The sequence below is a fragment of the Musca domestica genome, unplaced genomic scaffold, assembly GCF_030504385.1.
Source record: "Musca domestica strain aabys unplaced genomic scaffold, Musca_domestica.polishedcontigs.V.1.1 14, whole genome shotgun sequence".
Taxonomy (NCBI): Eukaryota; Metazoa; Arthropoda; class Insecta; order Diptera; family Muscidae; genus Musca; species Musca domestica.
The window spans coordinates 11,274,724-11,293,641 of NW_026712192.1; the positions used below are offsets into that span (position 1 = coordinate 11,274,724).

The 18,918-nt window shown below is 36.3% G+C and overlaps 2 protein-coding genes across 2 annotated transcripts; both read left to right on the forward strand.

Moving 5' to 3' along the window:
- Positions 1-6,934: 6,934 nt before the first annotated feature.
- On the forward strand, positions 6,935-7,838 carry LOC131801050 (antigen 5 like allergen Cul n 1-like). Its single transcript, XM_059119014.1, has 3 exons — positions 6,935-7,060; positions 7,124-7,518; positions 7,586-7,838. The coding sequence occupies exons 1-3, from the start codon at positions 6,935-6,937 to the stop codon at positions 7,836-7,838; spliced, it is 774 nt and encodes a 257-aa protein (XP_058974997.1).
- An 8,909-nt stretch (positions 7,839-16,747) lies between these two features.
- Positions 16,748-17,730, forward strand: LOC131801061 (antigen 5 like allergen Cul n 1-like). Its single transcript, XM_059119030.1, has 3 exons — positions 16,748-16,935; positions 16,994-17,388; positions 17,450-17,730. The coding sequence occupies exons 1-3, from the start codon at positions 16,810-16,812 to the stop codon at positions 17,703-17,705; spliced, it is 777 nt and encodes a 258-aa protein (XP_058975013.1). The 5' UTR covers positions 16,748-16,809; the 3' UTR covers positions 17,706-17,730.
- Positions 17,731-18,918: the final 1,188 nt, after the last annotated feature.

Sequence of the window (18,918 nt, forward strand, 5' to 3'; positions counted from 1 at the left end):
GTTCCAAAATTTTGACTGCTCATAAGGCATAATTCGTATTCGAATAAGGTTCATAGTTGGTATAATCTGCTTCACATAAATTCCCAATATAAAATTTTGTTGTCTCCGAACTCTATTAAATACGCGTAGTGGTGTAGGGTCGGCATCGCCCGCAAATTCCTAATGTCAACTTTAATATAGATCTTTCATTCATAACTTTACGTTCTAATTATACCCTCAGCCATATGGCTACAGAGTCGGAGTCGATCTATCAATGTCCGTCCGTCCATCTGTCTGTCTGTCTGTCTGGCTGGTGCGCACGATAACTCTCGAAGGGAACATCCGATTTGACCCAAACTTAGTACATCGCAATATTTTTGTCAAACTTAGAGCGTGTTCGGAGATGGGCAATATCGGCCCACACCTTCTGGTACCTCCCACACAAAATGTCAAAATTTTCAAAGAAAATTAAAAAATTAAAAAAAAAAAAATTATTGCACAGAAAGAGAAAGTATAATCCGATTTTCCTCGGACTTTGCAAATCCTAATATTTTCATCAGTTCTAGGTCAGGTGAGAAAATGGACAATATTGGTCCACTCCATCAGGGACCTCCCCCACAAAGGGTCAAAATTTTGAATAATTACAACTCTTATAAAATATGATGTAAGAGTCCGATAGTCTTTAAATGTCACACATCGCAATAATTTTATTAGCACAAGGTCTGGTGTGCAAATGGAATGTATCGGTCCACTCCTTCGGGTGACTGAAAATATTTTTTGCACAGAAAGAGAAACGATAATTCGATTTTGCTCGAACTTTGCAAATCCTAATATTTGCATCAGTGCTAGGTCATGTGCTAAAATTGACAGTACCGGTCCACTCAATCAAGTACCTCTCTTTGGGTCTGATTCGAAATGGACAATATTGACACATTACTTCGGAACCGGCTCCATATAGGGTCAAACTTTTGAATAATTGTAACACTAGTCAAATATATTTCGATTATTTAATCGAACATAGGCTGAGGGTATATATCTGTCGGCAATACCGACTGATACTTTTTAACTTGTTTTACCAATATTTCTGCGTAAATCAAGAAGTGAGATCGAGAATCCCACTACAAATGCTTTTATAACCCAAAAGCACTTTTGGTTTTGGCATAAATTTCAAATAATGAAGGTAAACCAACCTTTGCATCTACTAAACTTAATTTATTGAAAAGCAGAGTTTAGCCATATTTTGTTCATACCAAAAGATTTACACCCTTTTAGTTATAACATTGAGATTACAGTGGTAAGTTATTACAATAACCATAAATTGTTTCAAATTTTGGAGAAATATAAATAATCCAAAACCCTAGTTACGAAATAATTTAATGGTTACACTTGACGATTAACGGGCACAAATTGTTTTATTTTGACCTTCCATTGAATGACGTTCACTAATTATATATTTTTTTTTTCAGAAGAAAATATAAAATAATCGTGGGAAAGTAAAACAATAGATTGTCAAGATTGTTTTGACCTAAATGACAAGATGGCAAACAAAGGGCTTACATAACTTATTTGTTTGTAACATCCATAATATTTTATTTTTTTTTCACAATATTTTTATTTTATATTAAAATTTAAAGACTTACCACCCTTAATTTGTAGGCATAGTTTATCATTTCAAAATTTTTTCTGTAAAAATTAAAAATTTGAAAAAGTTTGAAATGCTCATACCTTATTCGAAATATTTACTTTAAATCTTACTTAATACTACAGTTATAACAAGGAAAATTTTGTTGAAATTACTTATTTCTAATTTCAAAGATTCATGGTTTACGGATTGAAGAATGACCAGTTGATTTATTAGTTACCCATGGTCATGGACGGTCCAGTGCTTCGTTTTAAATATCTAAGTGTCAATGATGCCTGAACCGTGGGGTGGTGATTTCATATATGGAGCTAACATGTGGAAAAAATACGCTCTTTCCAAAATAAGATAATTTGGGCATGAAAAATATTAAATAAAACAAGAAGTATCCATTGGAAACACTAAACTCCAAATAAGAATTAGCTCCGGTGAAATGTTTGGCTATATGGAGGCTATATGAAAATTTGGACCTTTATTATTCGATTATCTACCAGAGAAGGCGGTACCTAATACGAACTTCAAATACAAAGTTTGATATACAGGGCTGTCACAGAAACCATGTCGGTTTTGCTTATTGTCGTTTTTTTAAACCAACGTTGGTTTCATTTGGTGTCATGAAACCATGTTGGTTTTGTCAATTTCGAATGTAAATAAAACCAATGTTCGAAACAGCTGTTGTTGCTTACATGTTCTGTTTGTTTATTTGTCATTGAAATTTCAGTAAAAGTAAAATAAATAAAAAAAGGAATAAGTCGCTATAAATAAAGTAAGATGGCATCAGCAGTGGTAGTTTTTGTGTTGTTGGACGAAGAACGCTCAGAAAAGGTGACGAGAAAATCTCTTAGAGATTTCAGCAAACCACTGGAGTTGCCGGAGACAGCGTAAGTAATTTTTTTTATTGTGAACTTACTCATAAAGCTGCTTTGCAGATTTATGGTTTATGTTCCTTTAAATATCCTTTAAAAAATCTTTAAAAAATCCACGTTTATAGTCCTTTAAAAAATCCACGTCTATAGTCTTTTAAAAATTCTATAAAAAAAATCCATGTCTATAGTCCTTTAAAAATTCTATAAGAAATCCACGTCTATAGTCCTTTAAATGTCCTTTAAAAATTCTTTAAAAAATCCAAGTTTCTAGTCCTTTAAAAATTGTTTAAAAAATCCACATTTTTAGTCCTTTGAATATCCTTTAAAAATTGTTTAAAAAATCCACATTTTCAGTCCTTTGAATATCCTTTAAAAATTGTTAAAAAAAAATCCACATTTTTGTCCTTTGAATATCCTTTAAAATTTGTTTAAAAAATCCAAAGCAAATGAAAAGTGACAGCTCTAAGCAACTTGGTTTATTTCCAATAACAAAACCAATAACATTGGCTTCTATGACAACCAAAACCGATAAAATTCTAATTCGAAAATAAAACCGAAAACATTGATTTTCATGACACCAAATCATTTTTTCTTGTCGTTTTTAAAACCAATAGTGACAAAATTGGTTTCTATGACAGCCCTGATAATTGTTTTGAAAAATTCATCTAAAACCATAAATATTGAGAAGTATCCTAGGCTTCCTACATACTGTGAAAAAAACGGCAAATTTTCAGAAAATTCGCGTTTAAATGGTTACTTAAACATTCGGTTAAATGTGCCAAAATCCGTCCAATATGGGCTGATATTATGTATAAGGTGGGTGATGTATATGGAACCCATAGCTGAACCGATCTCGATAAAATTTGACAGAGGTTTCTCTGAGCTGTATCTGTTATCTGCAATCTTGTAATGGGTGTTTTTTAAGCTAGATAGAAAATTAAAAAAAAATCTTTCGCCGATTGGGCTCTAGAGCTGTTGGCAAATGACCCGTTGTTTTATCGCAAAATTGTGTTCTGCGATGAGGCGCATTTTTGGCTTAACGGGTGTGTTAATAAGCAAAATTGCCGCATATGGAGTGAGACCAATCCACAAGAGACCCTACAGACTCCATTACATCCAGAAAAATGCACCGTATGGTGCGATTTTCACACTGGTGGCATCATCGGACCTTATTTCTTCAAAAATGAGGCCGGAGCTCGCGTTACGGTCAATGGAGATCGTTACCGCACCATGATCAATGATTTTTTGTTTAAAAATATGGATGACATTGATCCGGAGGAGATGTGGTTTCAACAGGATGGCGCTACGTGCCATACGGTGAACGCAACCATCGACTTATTGAAATCAAAATTTGGCGATAAGTTGATTTCGAGAAGTGGACCTGTCAATTGGCCTCCAAGGTCGAGCGATTTGACACCTCTCGATTATTTCTTGTGGGGCTACGTGAAGTCACTGGTTTATGCTGATAAACCAGCAACAATTGACGCCTTGGAAGCCTGCATTGTTCGTGTTATTCGTGACATACGGCCAGCAGTGCTCGAAAAGGGGGCAAAAATTGGACGTCCTGAATGCACTTCGTCAAGAACAGCCAACAGGCACCGCCCATATGCCCGAAATCATTTTTAAATGTTAAGGTCACGTATTGATCTTTCGAAAAAAAAAAAATAATTAAAATTTAATTTTTTGTGTTATTTTTTACAATTCCAAGTTCTATCGGGCTTAAAAAACACCCTGTAGAGTGCCTATTACGAAAGTGAGGGACTAGAATAATAATAATATAATTTAGAATTATGTAAGTATTGTTTTCACTGGGTATGCATAGGCATGTTAATGCCCTAGGTAATATCGTTACCCACTACCAAACTAAAAATAAATAGTTAACTAGACATGGAGAAAGGTTTTTTTTTTTTTTTTTTTTTTTTGATTATAACAATTTTTGTCAAATGTTTGAAGTTCGAAGATATACAATTGAACATGAGATTTAATCACATATAAGAGGATACACCTCAGTTGGAGGCTCATTAGCCCACAATAGAGATTGGAAGGTTAAACAAACTAAAACAAAAATTAAAACTATTTACCAAGAAACGTAAATAAATAATTTAAAACTAAATAAATAAAAATAAATATATTAATATGAAATAGTTTTTCATCACCTCAATTTTATGTTTTACGTTAAAGCGAATTGAAGGTGGAGCGAAAAACGTCTCAAAGCGCCATCTAATAATAACACTATGAACTAATATTATATATTTCCCATTTAGTGTCTTAGCTAAAATTAACATCCAATACAACAACCATGTTATGAAGTGGTGAAAAAATTATTTGTAAAAACATTTTGCTAATTAAAAAAATAATTTTGAGTACATAAACGATGTCGTATTTGTTTGCCAATTCAAATGTATGTTTGAAAAGTTTGACAGAATTTTAAAGAGATTTTGCTGAGACTGTAGCGTAAACTTTGACGTAGTTTACAAACATGAAGCAAAACTTAGACCTTTAATTACAGTTCCATGCATGTATGTTTCTTACATAATAGGAACACATGCTGCCAGTTTACACCAACTTCGAATTCAAATAAATAACCTTAAATCCGCCGGTACAGTTATATGGGGGCTATATCAAAACGTGGACCTATATAGGCCTTTTTAAATACTAAAAATCCTGCTCACCTAACACAAAACTGAGTAAAATTTTATCAACCTAATTCTCTTAATTTATACTTCGGGGGTCTAAAATGTATATCTCGAAGTGTTACAAACGGCATGACAAACTTAATAAGCCATCCGTACTATGGTGGAGGGTATAGTATCAAATTTTAGAATAAATTTAGATTTGTTCGAATTAGTCACCTTTGGCACGAATTATGGCCTTCAAACGGCAATTGAAACCGTCACCGCTGCCCTGCGGTATTTTGTCCCATTCCCGGCGAAGCGGTTGCTTGAGGAGATCGACACTTTGGTATTTTTCAGTGCCAACCTTGCTTTCCAAAATACTCCAGACACAATGGTCCAACGGATTCCGGAGATTTTGGTGGTCATTGTCCGCTAGAAATGAAGCGAGGAACCTTATTTTGTAACCATTCTTGGGTGAAGCGTGCTGAGTGTGGTGGTGCTGAGTCCTGTTGGAATGTCCAAGGTCTGATGCCAAAATGTTTGCGTGCCCAAGGCTTTAATACACCCTCCAGAATATTTTCGCGATAATATTCGTCATTTATTATGATCCAACGATCGATAAATACGAGCGGAGAGCGATCATCGGCTGTTATAGCGGCCCTCACCATCACCATGACCGGCACTTGAGTTCTGGTGGCCAACCGAAGGTGCACATTTTCAGCTGACCTCTTTGGCAAGTAAACACGATCATTTTGTTTGTTTACAAACTGCTGGACAACGAATGTTTTCTCATCGCAGAAAACCAAATTCGGCAGTTCACCACTTATAGCCAAGCGAAGCAACTCTTTAGCTCTTTTGAGTCTATTTACTTTCTGTTTCTGTTCAATGGCTTTACCCCGAGTTCATTTTTCAATATTTGCTAATGGAATAGTGAATACTGCGATATGTTCAGCTTACGAGCCATTTTTCGGCCACTGCGACACGGGTTTCGATCAAATCGCATCTTTACTTTTCGAACCATTTCTGTTGATGTTTCTGTTTTTTCTTTTTTTTTTTGTTCATCCACTTCCTTGTCGTCGGGTTACGCTACCAGTATCACGGTAACGAGCGATGGAACGAGACACAAAAGATTTTTTCACATTTAAATGCTGGAGTGCTCTAACGATAGCCACTTGTGGTTTTCCAGCCAAATATTCAGAAGTCACACTATCACGCTTGAATTCCATCACGAATAACTTTTTTTCTGGAAAATTCTCACCAAAATGCATTTGTACGCTTGTAAACAATATAATGAGGTGTCACTGAGCTGTCGGACGAGTGGCTTAAAAATGACCGCAGTCTGAAGTTGGTTGCAGTTTTTTTCATGTCACCCTGTATATGTCCACATTTAGGCATAGACTCCACATAACTGTACCTCTCAATTTTTGGTCTTCCAAAGTTTTTAGCCACAATTGCCAACTTGATGCTTCGAATTCTCAATAGGTAGAATTTCTCCTCGCAATTATTGCGTATTAAGACGAAATTATAACAGTATCTCCAATTTTTAAATCATTCACTTCTTAAACATAAATCATTCAAACAAACTTTTTTATTGAAGTAGTATCTGAAACATGTGTACACAATATTTGAGAACAAATATTTGCGTTTCCAATTTTAATGTAAACAAAATACAAAACTTGTGCGGAAATAATTTCCTGTACGAAACGGAAAAAAAAAAACTCTAAAAAAACACAAAAATGATAAATTAAAATCTCTTAAATTCAATTAAATTTGAGCTGTAACCTAGTTTAGACGTTCTGTAGAAGTGTAGAATTTTTCGAAAAAAAAAAAAAGAAATGAAAAAATATTTACTTATCTCAATACTCTGTACAGCCGCATATCTGAGCACAGCTGCCACCAATTATTGTAAATCGGGATTATGTCCAACAGGTCAAACACACATTGCCTGCAACAATACTGGGGTATTAGAGTTGAATACAATTCTGTAAAGAAAACGGAAATATAAATAATCCCACTTTTTTCAGAAATTTTATTCCAGTTGTTCGAAAGATGCTGCCATGGTACAAATTGGACCGAATCTACAAAAGTTTATTGTCAATCAACATAATAATAAACGTAACTTGATTGCTGGTGGCAAGGTTGCCAAGTTTAAGCCAGCCTGTCGTATGGCCACCATGAAATGGGATGCGGAATTAGCCAAAATAGCTTCGTACAATGTTCGTCAGTGTAAGATGGAACATGATAAATGTCGCAACACACAAAAATATAAATTTGCGGGACAAAATTTGGCCTGGCGATCATATACCGGAACACCGAATAAACAACAGCTAATAAAGGCAGCGATAAACGCCTGGTACTCAGAATATAAAAGCACCAAATGGACGCAGATCCAATCCTATCCGTCGAACTATAAAGGACCGTAAGTAAAGAAAAATTTTCTGGTTTTTATAAATCTTCATAAAGAAACTCTAATTTTTTCCCCTTAGAGCCATCGGCCATTTTACAGCCTTAATGGGCGAGCGCAACATTGCCGTGGGCTGTGCTGCCTCCACATATTCCACCAAAGGTGTTGGGTACAAAACATTTTTAGTGGCCTGCAATTATGCAACGACAAATATGATCGGGAGTCCTATCTATACTGGGAGCGCGAGAGCAACTGCAAAATGTAAAGCCGGTAAAAATTCCAAATATCCCAATTTATGCGCTCCCAAAGAAGTTTACAATGTTAACAAATGGTGAAAGTCCAAATTGGTAAAAAAATAATAAAAATAAATAAAGAGAAACATTGTTGACAGTAATTTCCGAACTTTGAATGCCCTCCACTATATGAAGGGAATTTGCAAATTTCCAAAAAAAAAAACAGTAAGGAAAGCTCAAAAGTCGGGCGGGGCCGACTATATGATACCCTACACCACTATGCATATTTAGTAGAGCTCTCGTAAAAAGGTTTATACAGGGCATTTCAGAGATCTATGAGATATTTGGTACAAAATCAAAATCTATCTAATTCTATCGTGCATTTTACGAACTATAGCTATCTCTGAACCGGGTTTCTCCAAATTTGACGTATTAGCTTCTAGACTGAATTCGGTCTTATGTACGAAAATTCATGCCATTTGGGCTGATATTGGCCATTTGATGCACAATTAACACGAAATCGGATGAAGATATATATGGGAGGCATATCCAAATCGGAACAGATTTTAATAAAATTAAAATCAACTATTTTTGGGCTTTATCTGATATCTGTACCAAATATCATTCCTGTGGAGTGCATATTACGAATGTGAGGGACTTAAAGACCAAATCGGATGAAAGATATATATGGGAGCTATAGCTATATCTGAACCGATTTTTACTAAAATTGGTGTACTTGCTTCTAAGCTGGTTTCGGTCGGATTTACCAAAATTGATGCTATTACGGCCATTTGGTGGTCAATCACCCGGAATCGGATGAAGATATATATGGGAGCTATATCCAAATCTGAACCGATTTCGATAAAATTTTAAACAGCTATTCCTGTGCTCCATCTAATACCTGGTACCAAATATCACGGTCGTGGAGTGAATATTACGAATGTAAGGGACTAAAACACTAAATCGGATGAAACATATATATGGTTGCTATATCTATATCTGAACCGATTTTCACTAAATTTTATATACTTGCTTCTAGGCTGAATTTGGTCCGATGTACTAAAATTCAGTCCATTTGGAGTTATATCGGCCATTTGGTGCACAATTAACCCGAAATCGGATGAAGATATATATGGGAGCTATATCCAAATCTGAACCGATTTCGATAAAATTACAAACAGCTATTTCTGTGCTCCATCTAATACCTGGTACCAAATATCACGGTTGTGATGTGCATAGTAGGAATGTGAGGGACTTAAAGATCAAATCGGATAAAACATGTATATGGGAGCTATAGCTGTTTCTGAACCGATTTTATCCAAATTTGTTGTATTTGCTTTAAGGCTAATCTCGATTACATGTGCCAAAATTCGGGCCATTTGGGCTGATATTGGCCATTTGGTGGTCAATTAACCCGAAATCGGATGAAGATATATGGGAGCTATATCCAAATCTGAACCGATTTCGATAAAATTTAAAACAGCTATTTCTGTGCTCCATCTAATACCTGGTACCAAATATCACGGTTATGGAGTGCATAGTAGGAATGTGAGGGACTTAAAGATCAAATCGGATGAAAGATATATATGGGAGCTATAGCTATATCTGAACCGATTTTCTCAAAATTTGATATACTTGCTTCTAGGCCGAAGTCGGTTGGGTGTGCCAAAATTCAGGTAATTTGGACTGATAGTAGACATTTGGTGCTCATTTAACCCGAAATCGGATGAAGATATATATGGAAGCTATATCTAAATTTAATCCGATTCTCACCAATTTCAATAGGGTTCCTCCTTGGGACAAAAAAATATTGTTTGGAAAATTTCATCTTAATCGGATTATAAATGCGACCTGCATTTTGTTCACAAGAATACATGGACAGACGGACGGACGGACAGACGGACTCACATGCATAAATCGACTCAGAAAGTGATTCTATGAAGGTTCTCAAAAGTAACTATGGGTCTATCTCGTTTCCTTCTCCATGTTACAAACAAATGCACAAAGACATAATACCCTTACCACTATGTGGTGTAGGGTATAAAAACAGTAAAGAAAGTCTTAAAGTGGGGCAGGGCCGACTTTATGATACCCTACGCCACTTTGCTTATTTAGTAGAGCTCCGCACAACAATTAAAAGTTTTTATGGGAGAGTTCAATCATACACGCTATGATTATAATTTAAAGCTCAAAGGACTAAATATGCCGAAGCATTTGTATCTTTTAAATTCGGAATTGTATTGCCCATTTGGTGCACAATTAATTTGAAATCGGATAATTTGAAATCCGATAACTATATCCAAAACGGAACCGATCTCGATAAAATTTGGCAAAGATATTTCTGAGCTGTATTTGATATATTTCCCTGAATATCGTTGTTACGGAGTGCATATTACGGCTGTGGGTAACAAATACCATAAATCGGATAAACAATATATATGGGAGCTATAACTATATCTGAACCGATCTTCACCAAATTTGGCATACTACCTTCTAGATTCAATTCGGTAGTATGTGCCAAATTCCATCCCATTTGGACAAATATTAGACGTTTGGTGCACAATAAATGGTAAATCGGACGAAGTTATATATGGGAGCTATATCCAAATCTGAACCGATCTCGATAAAATTTAGCAAAGGTATTTCTGAGCTGCATTTGATATATTTCCCCAAATATTGTTGTTACAGAGTGCATATTACGGCTGCGGACAAAAATAACGAATCGGATGAACAATATATATGGGAGCCATATCTATATCTGAACCGATTTCGATAAAATTTAGCATACTTATTTTCAGGCCTAATTTGGTTGTATGTGCAAAATTCCATACTATTCGGGCTGATATTACACGTTTGGTGCACAATAAAAGGCAAATCGGACGAAGATATATATGGGAGCTATATCTAAATTTTTACCGATAATCTCCAATTTCAATAGGGTTCGTCCTTGGGCCAAACAAATGTTGTTTGAAAAATTTCATCTCAATCGGATAATAAATGCGACCTGCATTTTGTTCACAAGATTACATGGACAGACGGACGGACGGACAGACGGACTGACATGCATAAAACAACTCAGAAAGTGATTCTATGCAGATCATCAAAAGGAACTATGGGTCTATCTCGTTTCCTTTTGCCTGTTACAAACAAATGCACAAAGACATAATACCCTGACCACCTTGTGGTGTAGGGTATAAAAACCGAATATAGGGAGGTACCTATACGAAGATGTGGACCTACATAGCGATGTCTGTCCACCTGTCTGTCTATGGAAATCACTTTAGCTTCCGAACAAAAAGAAGTTGGTTGATGACATTTTACTCAGATATGTTCTATACCTGCAGTATTTTTATAACCTCCACCTTGGAAAGTAGGGTATATTAACTTTCTCATTCCGTTTGTAACATCCTTAAATATTCGTCGTAGACCCCATAAAGTATATATATTCATAATCAGTCTGTCTGTTGAAATCACGATACAGCCCACATTATTTGATGTATGTATAGGTTCACGCTTTGGTATAGCCTCCATATAAAGGTACCTCCCGATATTCGGTATTTTGATTATTTTCGCCACATTTTTTCACGGATATGTCTAAAAATTGGTATTTGTTGGTCATAATGGGTTCTAGCTCCGGTGGCGAAACATTGCATATATGAGTCCACGATTTGGTATAGCCCAAATATAACGGTACCTCCCGATATTCGGCATTTTAATGGTTCTTACCACATTTCTTCACCGGAATTGTTATTAATTCGATATTTGGAGTTTGTAATGGGTACTACCGCCAATGACAGAAAATTGCCTATACAGGGTGAGATAAAAAACTGCAACAACGTCAAACGCCATCATTTTTAATTTTATTGAATGAAAGCAAAAAATGTCGGAAATAGCATCAAATTTTAGAATAAGTTTAGATTTGTTCGAATTGGTCACCTTTGGCACGAATTGTGGCCTTCAAAGGGCCATTGCCAACCTTGCTTTCCAAAATACTCCAGGAACATAGGATTGGTATCCAACGGATTGGAGATTTTTGTGACCATTGTGGGCTGGAAATGAAGCGAGAAACCTCATTTTATAAACATCCTTGGGTGGCGCGTTCTGAGTGCGATGGTGCTGAGTTCTGTTGGAATGCCCAAGGTCTGCGCTCAAAATGTTTGAGTGCCCAAGACTTTAATACACCCTCCAGAATATTTTCGCGATAATATTGGGCATTTATTCTGATGCCACGGTCGATTAATACGAGCGGAGAGCGATCATCGGCTGTTATGGCGGCCCACACCATCACCATGGTCGGCACTTGAATTCTGGTGGCCAACCGAAGGTGCACATTTTCACGTTGTTTGTTTACAAACTGCTGGACAACGAATGTTTTTTCATCGGAGAAAACCAAATTCGGCAGTTCACCACTTTCTTTTTCTCTTTTGAGTCTACTTTCTTTCTGTTGCGGTGTATGTTCTTGCACTTTTTGGAATCTCAATGGCTTTACCCTGAGCTCATTTTTCAATATTTTCGCAATGGAATATTACGATATGTTCAGCTAACGAGCCATTTTTCGGCCACTGTGAGCGGGTTTCGATCAAGTCGCTTCTTTACTTTTCGAACCATTTCTGTTGATGTTGCTGTTTTCTTCCGTCCATTTCCTTGACGTCGGGCTAAGCTACCAGTATCACGGTAACGAGCGATGGTACGAGACAAAAAAGGTTTATTCACATTTAAATGCTGGAGTGCTCTAACGATAGCCACTTCTGGTCTTCCAGTCATATATAAAGAAATCACACTATAACGCTGGAATTCCATCACGAATAACTTTTTTTCGGGAAAATTCTCACGAAAATGCTTTTGTACGCCTGTAAACAATATAATGAGCTGATACTGGAATAATTTTAACAGCTGTCGGACGAGTGACTTTGAAATGATAGCAGTCTGAAGTTGGTTGCAGTTTTTTCATCTCACCCTGTATAGATTCTCATCTTCTTGGGGCTCCCATATAACTGTACCTCCCAATATTCGGATGTTAATGATTTTAGCCTCATTTTTCAACAGAATTTTCTTAAATTTAATATTTGTATTTCGTAATAAGCACCATCTTCTCTGGCAGATAATTGGCTGTAGACGTCCACGGTTTCGTGTAGGCCCCTATAATCGGTACGAAGATATTCGGTATTTTAACGATTTTAGCCAGACTTTTCACCTGAATTATTTCAAAATTCGGAATTTGGAGTTCTCAGTGGGTACTGCTCGCTTTAACAGAAAATGCAAATTTATGTCTTCGTGTACCCCCACATAACGGTACCTCCAGATATCCGGTATGTTAATGATTTCAGCTACATTTTTCAATAGAATTTTTTAAACTTATTATTATATTATATTATTGATCATGTCGATTTAGCAATGTCCGTCCGTCTATCTGTCTACCCGTCTGTCCGTCTGTGGAAAATTTACTCAAATGTATTATATTATTATATATTATGTCTGCAGGACTTTTGGTATTGATAATGGGCTGGTCCACGTCTTCGTATAGCCCCCATATAACGGTACCCCTGATATTCGGTATTTTGATGACTTAAGAGACATTATTTAGCGGAATTAAATAGAAATAGAAATTTTTCTGTGCTGGTCCACGTTTTATAGTCCTCATGGTACCTCCCTATATTCGGTATTTTGATGATTTTAGCTACATTATAAACAGATTTTTTTTTAAGTTTCGCATTTAAATATTGTAATAGCTTATGGCAACTCTTGCAGACACATTGTAATACAAAGTAGACTGTATGTTTATCTTGCAAACCATTCAAGCGTTATTATTTAAAACCATAATTAGTTACACGATTCCATTATATTATACCTGTAAAAGAATACTGTTAAAAGTTGCCAGACGCACCAATTGTGTAAATATACCTAAAGTATTACAAAGTTGCTCACATCATTGTTATGAACACTGTATGTACCTAACAACCAGACATAAGTAAATATGTAAAAAAAATCATCGGCTACATGTTTAAATTGTCTAATTCCACTTTTTAATTTTTTGGAAATTTTTATAAAATTACAAATTGCAAAATACAGCCAATTCGGTTAAAAATTGAGAAATTAATTTTAGAGTAAAAACATCAAAATACCGAATATCGAGGGGTGTTGTTATATTGGGGCTATACGAAGGCGTGAACCTACACGCGAAATTTTCCGCCATAGGCTGTAGTATCCATTGCGAACTTCACCTATCAAATTTGAAACATTTCGGGAGAATAATGTAGCTTAAATCATAAAAATGTCGAATATAGAGAGGTATCATTATATGGGGGCTATTCCAAAACGTGGACCTGCACAGACAATTTTCTGTCATAGTATCCATTTCGAACTTCAAATGCCAAATTGAAAACAATTCCCGTGAATAATGTAGCTAAAATCATCATAATACCGAATATCGGGAGATACCGTTGTATGGGGGCTATAAGAAGACGTGGACCTGCACAGACAATTTTCTGTCATAGTATATATTTCGAACTTCAAATACCAATTTTTTAACAATTCCGATGAATAATGTCGCTGAAATCATCAAAATACTGAAAATCGGGAGGTTCCGTTATATGGGGGCTATACCAAAACGTGATTTTCAGAGTACAGTGATTTCCACAGACAGGCAGACAGACGGACAAAATCGACATAGAATTTTATGCTGATTAAGAATATATATACTTTGTGGGGTCTAAAATGTATATTTCGAGGTGTTATAAACGGAATGACAAACAAAAAAAATGGAGGGTATATTACCTCCATACTATGGTGGATAATAATTATTTAAATAATAATTATGTTGAAAAAATGATGCTGAAATTATCAAAATACTGAATATTGGCTGGTACCGTTATATCGGGGGTACACGAAGACGTGAATTTGCATTGGAAAATTTCTGTAATAGGAAGCAACTGCAAATTCCGAATTTAAAATAATTCTGATGAAACAATACCGAGTATAAGGAGGTAGAGTTATATGGGGTCTAAACGAAACCGTGGACCAATTTTCTGTCAGAGCAGGCAGTACCTATTACAAATATTTGGAATTGTCATATGGGGACTATACGAAGTCGTGGTAAGTAGTACCCATTTCTAACTCCAAATACCATATTTGAAACAGTTCCGGTGAAAATTGTGACACAAATCATCCAAATACAGAAAAAATATAGGGGCAGCTACACCAAAACCTGGACCTATATGTAGAATTCTCAGGTACGATGCTTCCTACATACTTGGGACACATATTCCCAATTTACAGCGAATTCGGTTTGAAATTGTCACTAAAACACCCAAAAATCTTAAATCTACTGGAACAGTTATTTGGGGCCTATACCGAAACGTGGATCTATATAGCCAATGTTAAATACCAAAGGTCTTGTAAACCTTAAACACATCTGAGTAAAATTCTATCAACCTACTTCATTTCGCTCCGAAGCTAGAGAGATTTCCCCAGACGGGTAGACATCGCTAAATCGGCATAGAAGTTTATGCTGATCAAGAATATATATCTACAGGGTGAGATAAAAAAAACTGCAACAAAGTCAAACACCATATTTTTACATTTTTCTTAAATTTTATTGAATGATAGCAAAAAATGTCGGAACAGCATCAAATTTTAGAGTAAGTTTAGATTTGTTCGAATTGGTTACCTTTGGCACAAATTATGGACTTCAAACGACCAATGAAACCGTCACACGCCGCCCGAATGTTGCTCTGCGGTATTTTGGCCCATTCCCGGCGAAGCCCTTGCTTAAGGTGATCGACACTTTGGTATTTTTTAGTGTCAACCTTGCTTTCCAAAATACTCCAGACACAATAGTCCAACGGATTGGTATCCAGAGATTTTGGTGGCCATTGTGCGCTGGAAATGAAGCTAGGAACCTCATTTTGTAACTATTCTTGGGTGGCGATGCTTGCGATGGTGCTGAATCCTGTTGGAATTTCCAAGGTCTGTGGCCAAAATGCTTGCATGCCCAAGGCTTTAATACACCCTCCAGAATATTTTCGCGATAATATTCGACATTTACTCTGATGCCACGGTCGATTAATACGTGAGGAGAGCCACCATCGGCTGTTATGGCGGCCCACACCATCACCATGGCCGGCTCTTGAGTTCTTGTGGCCAACCGAAGGTGCACATTATCAGCTGACCTCTTTGGCAAGTAAAGACGACTCATCACCATCGCACTCAGCACGCTGCACCCAAGAATGGTTACAAAATGATGTTCCTTGCTTCATTTCCCGCGCACAATGGCCACCAAAATCATCGGATACCAATCCCTTGGACTATTGTGTCTGGAGTATTTTGGAAAGCAAGGTTGGCACTAAAAAATACCAAAGTGTCGATCACCTCAAGTAAGCGCTTCGTCGGAAATGGGCCAATATTTGGGCAGCGTCTGACGGTGACCAATTCGAACAAATCTAAACTTATTCTAAAATTTGATGCTATTTCGGACATTTTTTGCTTTCATTCAATAAAAAATGTACCAATTATGGCGTTTGACTTTGTTGCAGTTTTTATCTCACCCTGTATGTAAGTCCAATATTTTGTTAACTCCTGATAAAATGTCTTGAATGACGAAGTTTGTGTACTAGGGTTCCAATCCGATTTTTTTTTTTTTTTTAAATATTACCAATATTTTCGCACGTGTTACCCATTAATACTAATTCAGCTATAATCGAAAGTACTTACAGACATCTACTTGTTTGTATATTTACTTCTAACGGCAGCGAATTCTATTTTTTACAACAGATATTAAATGTAAATAGATATGTACGTCTGGAAACAAAAGTGTCTGAACTCAATTCACTTGTACTTTTTGTTCGAATTCAATAATAATTCAGAAATAAAAAGTGAAAACCTATTTGATATTCATAACCTGTCCGAGGGACTTCATATCTACTGCTCCCCGGCGTTGTGTAATAATTTCCACTATGTTTGCACAAAATTCTGTATAAAGATGCACCCCGATGCGAAGGTAGGCATCAGTTGTTCAGCCCACGTTTCAACTATAGGACCCAACTTGGACATTAGAAAGAAGTAGAAGAAAATAAATATGGCCCAGTTTTCATTGTTCTCTGGAATTTTATTGGCATTCCTAGCCTTGACGAAGGCCACCGATTATTGTTCTCCTTCGCTGTGCAAGGAGGGCGTTAATCACATTGCTTGTGGCCACGATGGGGTAAGTCTCGAAACTTCATACAGAATCCTTCTATAAAAATACTAAAACTTTATTTCAGGAATTATCTGAGGTGTGTCCCTTCGATGCCAAATTGGTTGAAATCGATGACCAATTGAAAGAGGTCTTAGTTAATGCCCACAATGCCAAACGTAATCTAATTGCTGGTGGTGAGGAGGAGAATCATGATCCTGCTTGTCGTATGGCTACCATTCAATGGGACGATGAATTGTCGCTATTGGCTGCCCTAAATGTCCTGCAATGCGATATGAAACATGACCAATGTCGCAATACCGATGATTTCAAATATTCCGGTCAGAATATTGCCTGGTTGGGTTACCATGGTGCAGCTAACGATGCAAGCCTACTGGAAAAGGCCGTTGACTTCTGGTACAGTGAGGTGGCCGATAGTAAAATGGATTACATCAATAAATATCCCAAGAACTATACTGGACCGTAAGATTTTAAAAAGGTGGGTGGATAATTCTGACTTACCTTCATTGTTTTGTATTTTTAGAGCCATTGGTCATTTCACCGTCATGGTGGCGGATCGTAATGTTCGCGTTGGCTGTGCCGCTGCCACTTATTCGGTTGAGGGTGAAACGTATAAAGCTTATTTGGTAACCTGCAATTATGCCACAACGAACATGATCAACTTCCCCATTTATGAACATTGCGACAAGGCAGCTAAATCCTGCACCACCGGCGCCAATCCCTCATATCCGAATCTGTGTTCAACAGCTGAAGAATATGCAGTTAACAAATGGTTTTGAAATTTTTTGTGAAATTTTGAAAAATTTTAATTGAAATAAAAAAATTTTCTCAGACGTGGAATTTCCGACATTTTTCGATTTTGAACATTTGGAGTTTTATAACCGATTTTCAGAAAGTACAAAATAGTACTATATTTGGTACAATTTGGTATTGACTGAACAAATAGTGTTTGAAATCTGAAATTTTGTATTAGAGTGGCTGTTCATGTGTAGCCTAGATATATGAAGGTGGTTTGGAAAATGTGTACTATAATTGTACGAAAAGTACTGAATGGTACTATATTTGGTATTGGGTGAAGATATAAAGATAACATTCAAAAATTTGATATTTGGATTACTGATGGTATGTGTGTTTGAGATTTGGCGGTGATTTTGAAACGCGTTCTACATTTGTACGAATAGTACTAAATGGTACTAAATTCCGTATTGAGTGAAGGGATAAGGCTGGAATTCTCAAATTTGATATTGAGATCTCTGTTGGTTTCTGGGATTGAGATATGGAGGCGGTTTTGGAAATGAATTATAATTATACGAAAAGTACTAAATGGTACTAAATTTGGTATTGAGTGAAGGGACAAGGCTGGAATCCTCAAATTTGATATTGAGGTAGCCGTTGGTGTCTGGAATTGAGATTTGGCGGTGGTTTTGGAAATGTGTACTATAATTGTACGAAGATTACTTAATGGTACTAAATTTGGTATTGGATGAAGGGACAAGGCTGGAATCCTCAAATTTGATATTGAGGTAGCCGTTGGTATCTGGAATTGAGATAAGGAGGCAGTTTTGGAAATGAATTATGATTGTACTAAAAGTACTGAATGGTACTAAATTTGGTATTGGATGAAGGGACAAGGCTGGAATTCTAAAATTTCATATTGAGGTCTCTATTGGTATCTGGAATTGAGATATTGAGGAGGTTTGGAAATGCGTCTTATATTTGTACGGAAATTACAAAATGGTACTAAATTTGACATTGGTTGAAGGGATAGGGCTAGAATCTTTAAATTTCATATCGAGGTCTCAATTGGTATCTGCAATTGAGATATGGAGGTGGTTTTAGAAATGTGTACAATTATTGTACGAAAAATACTAAATGGTACCAAATTTGATATTGGGTGAAGGGACAAGGCTCGAATGCTCAAATTTGATGTTGAGATCTCCGTTGGTATCTGGAATTGAGATAAGGAGGCGGTTTTGGAAATGAATTATAATT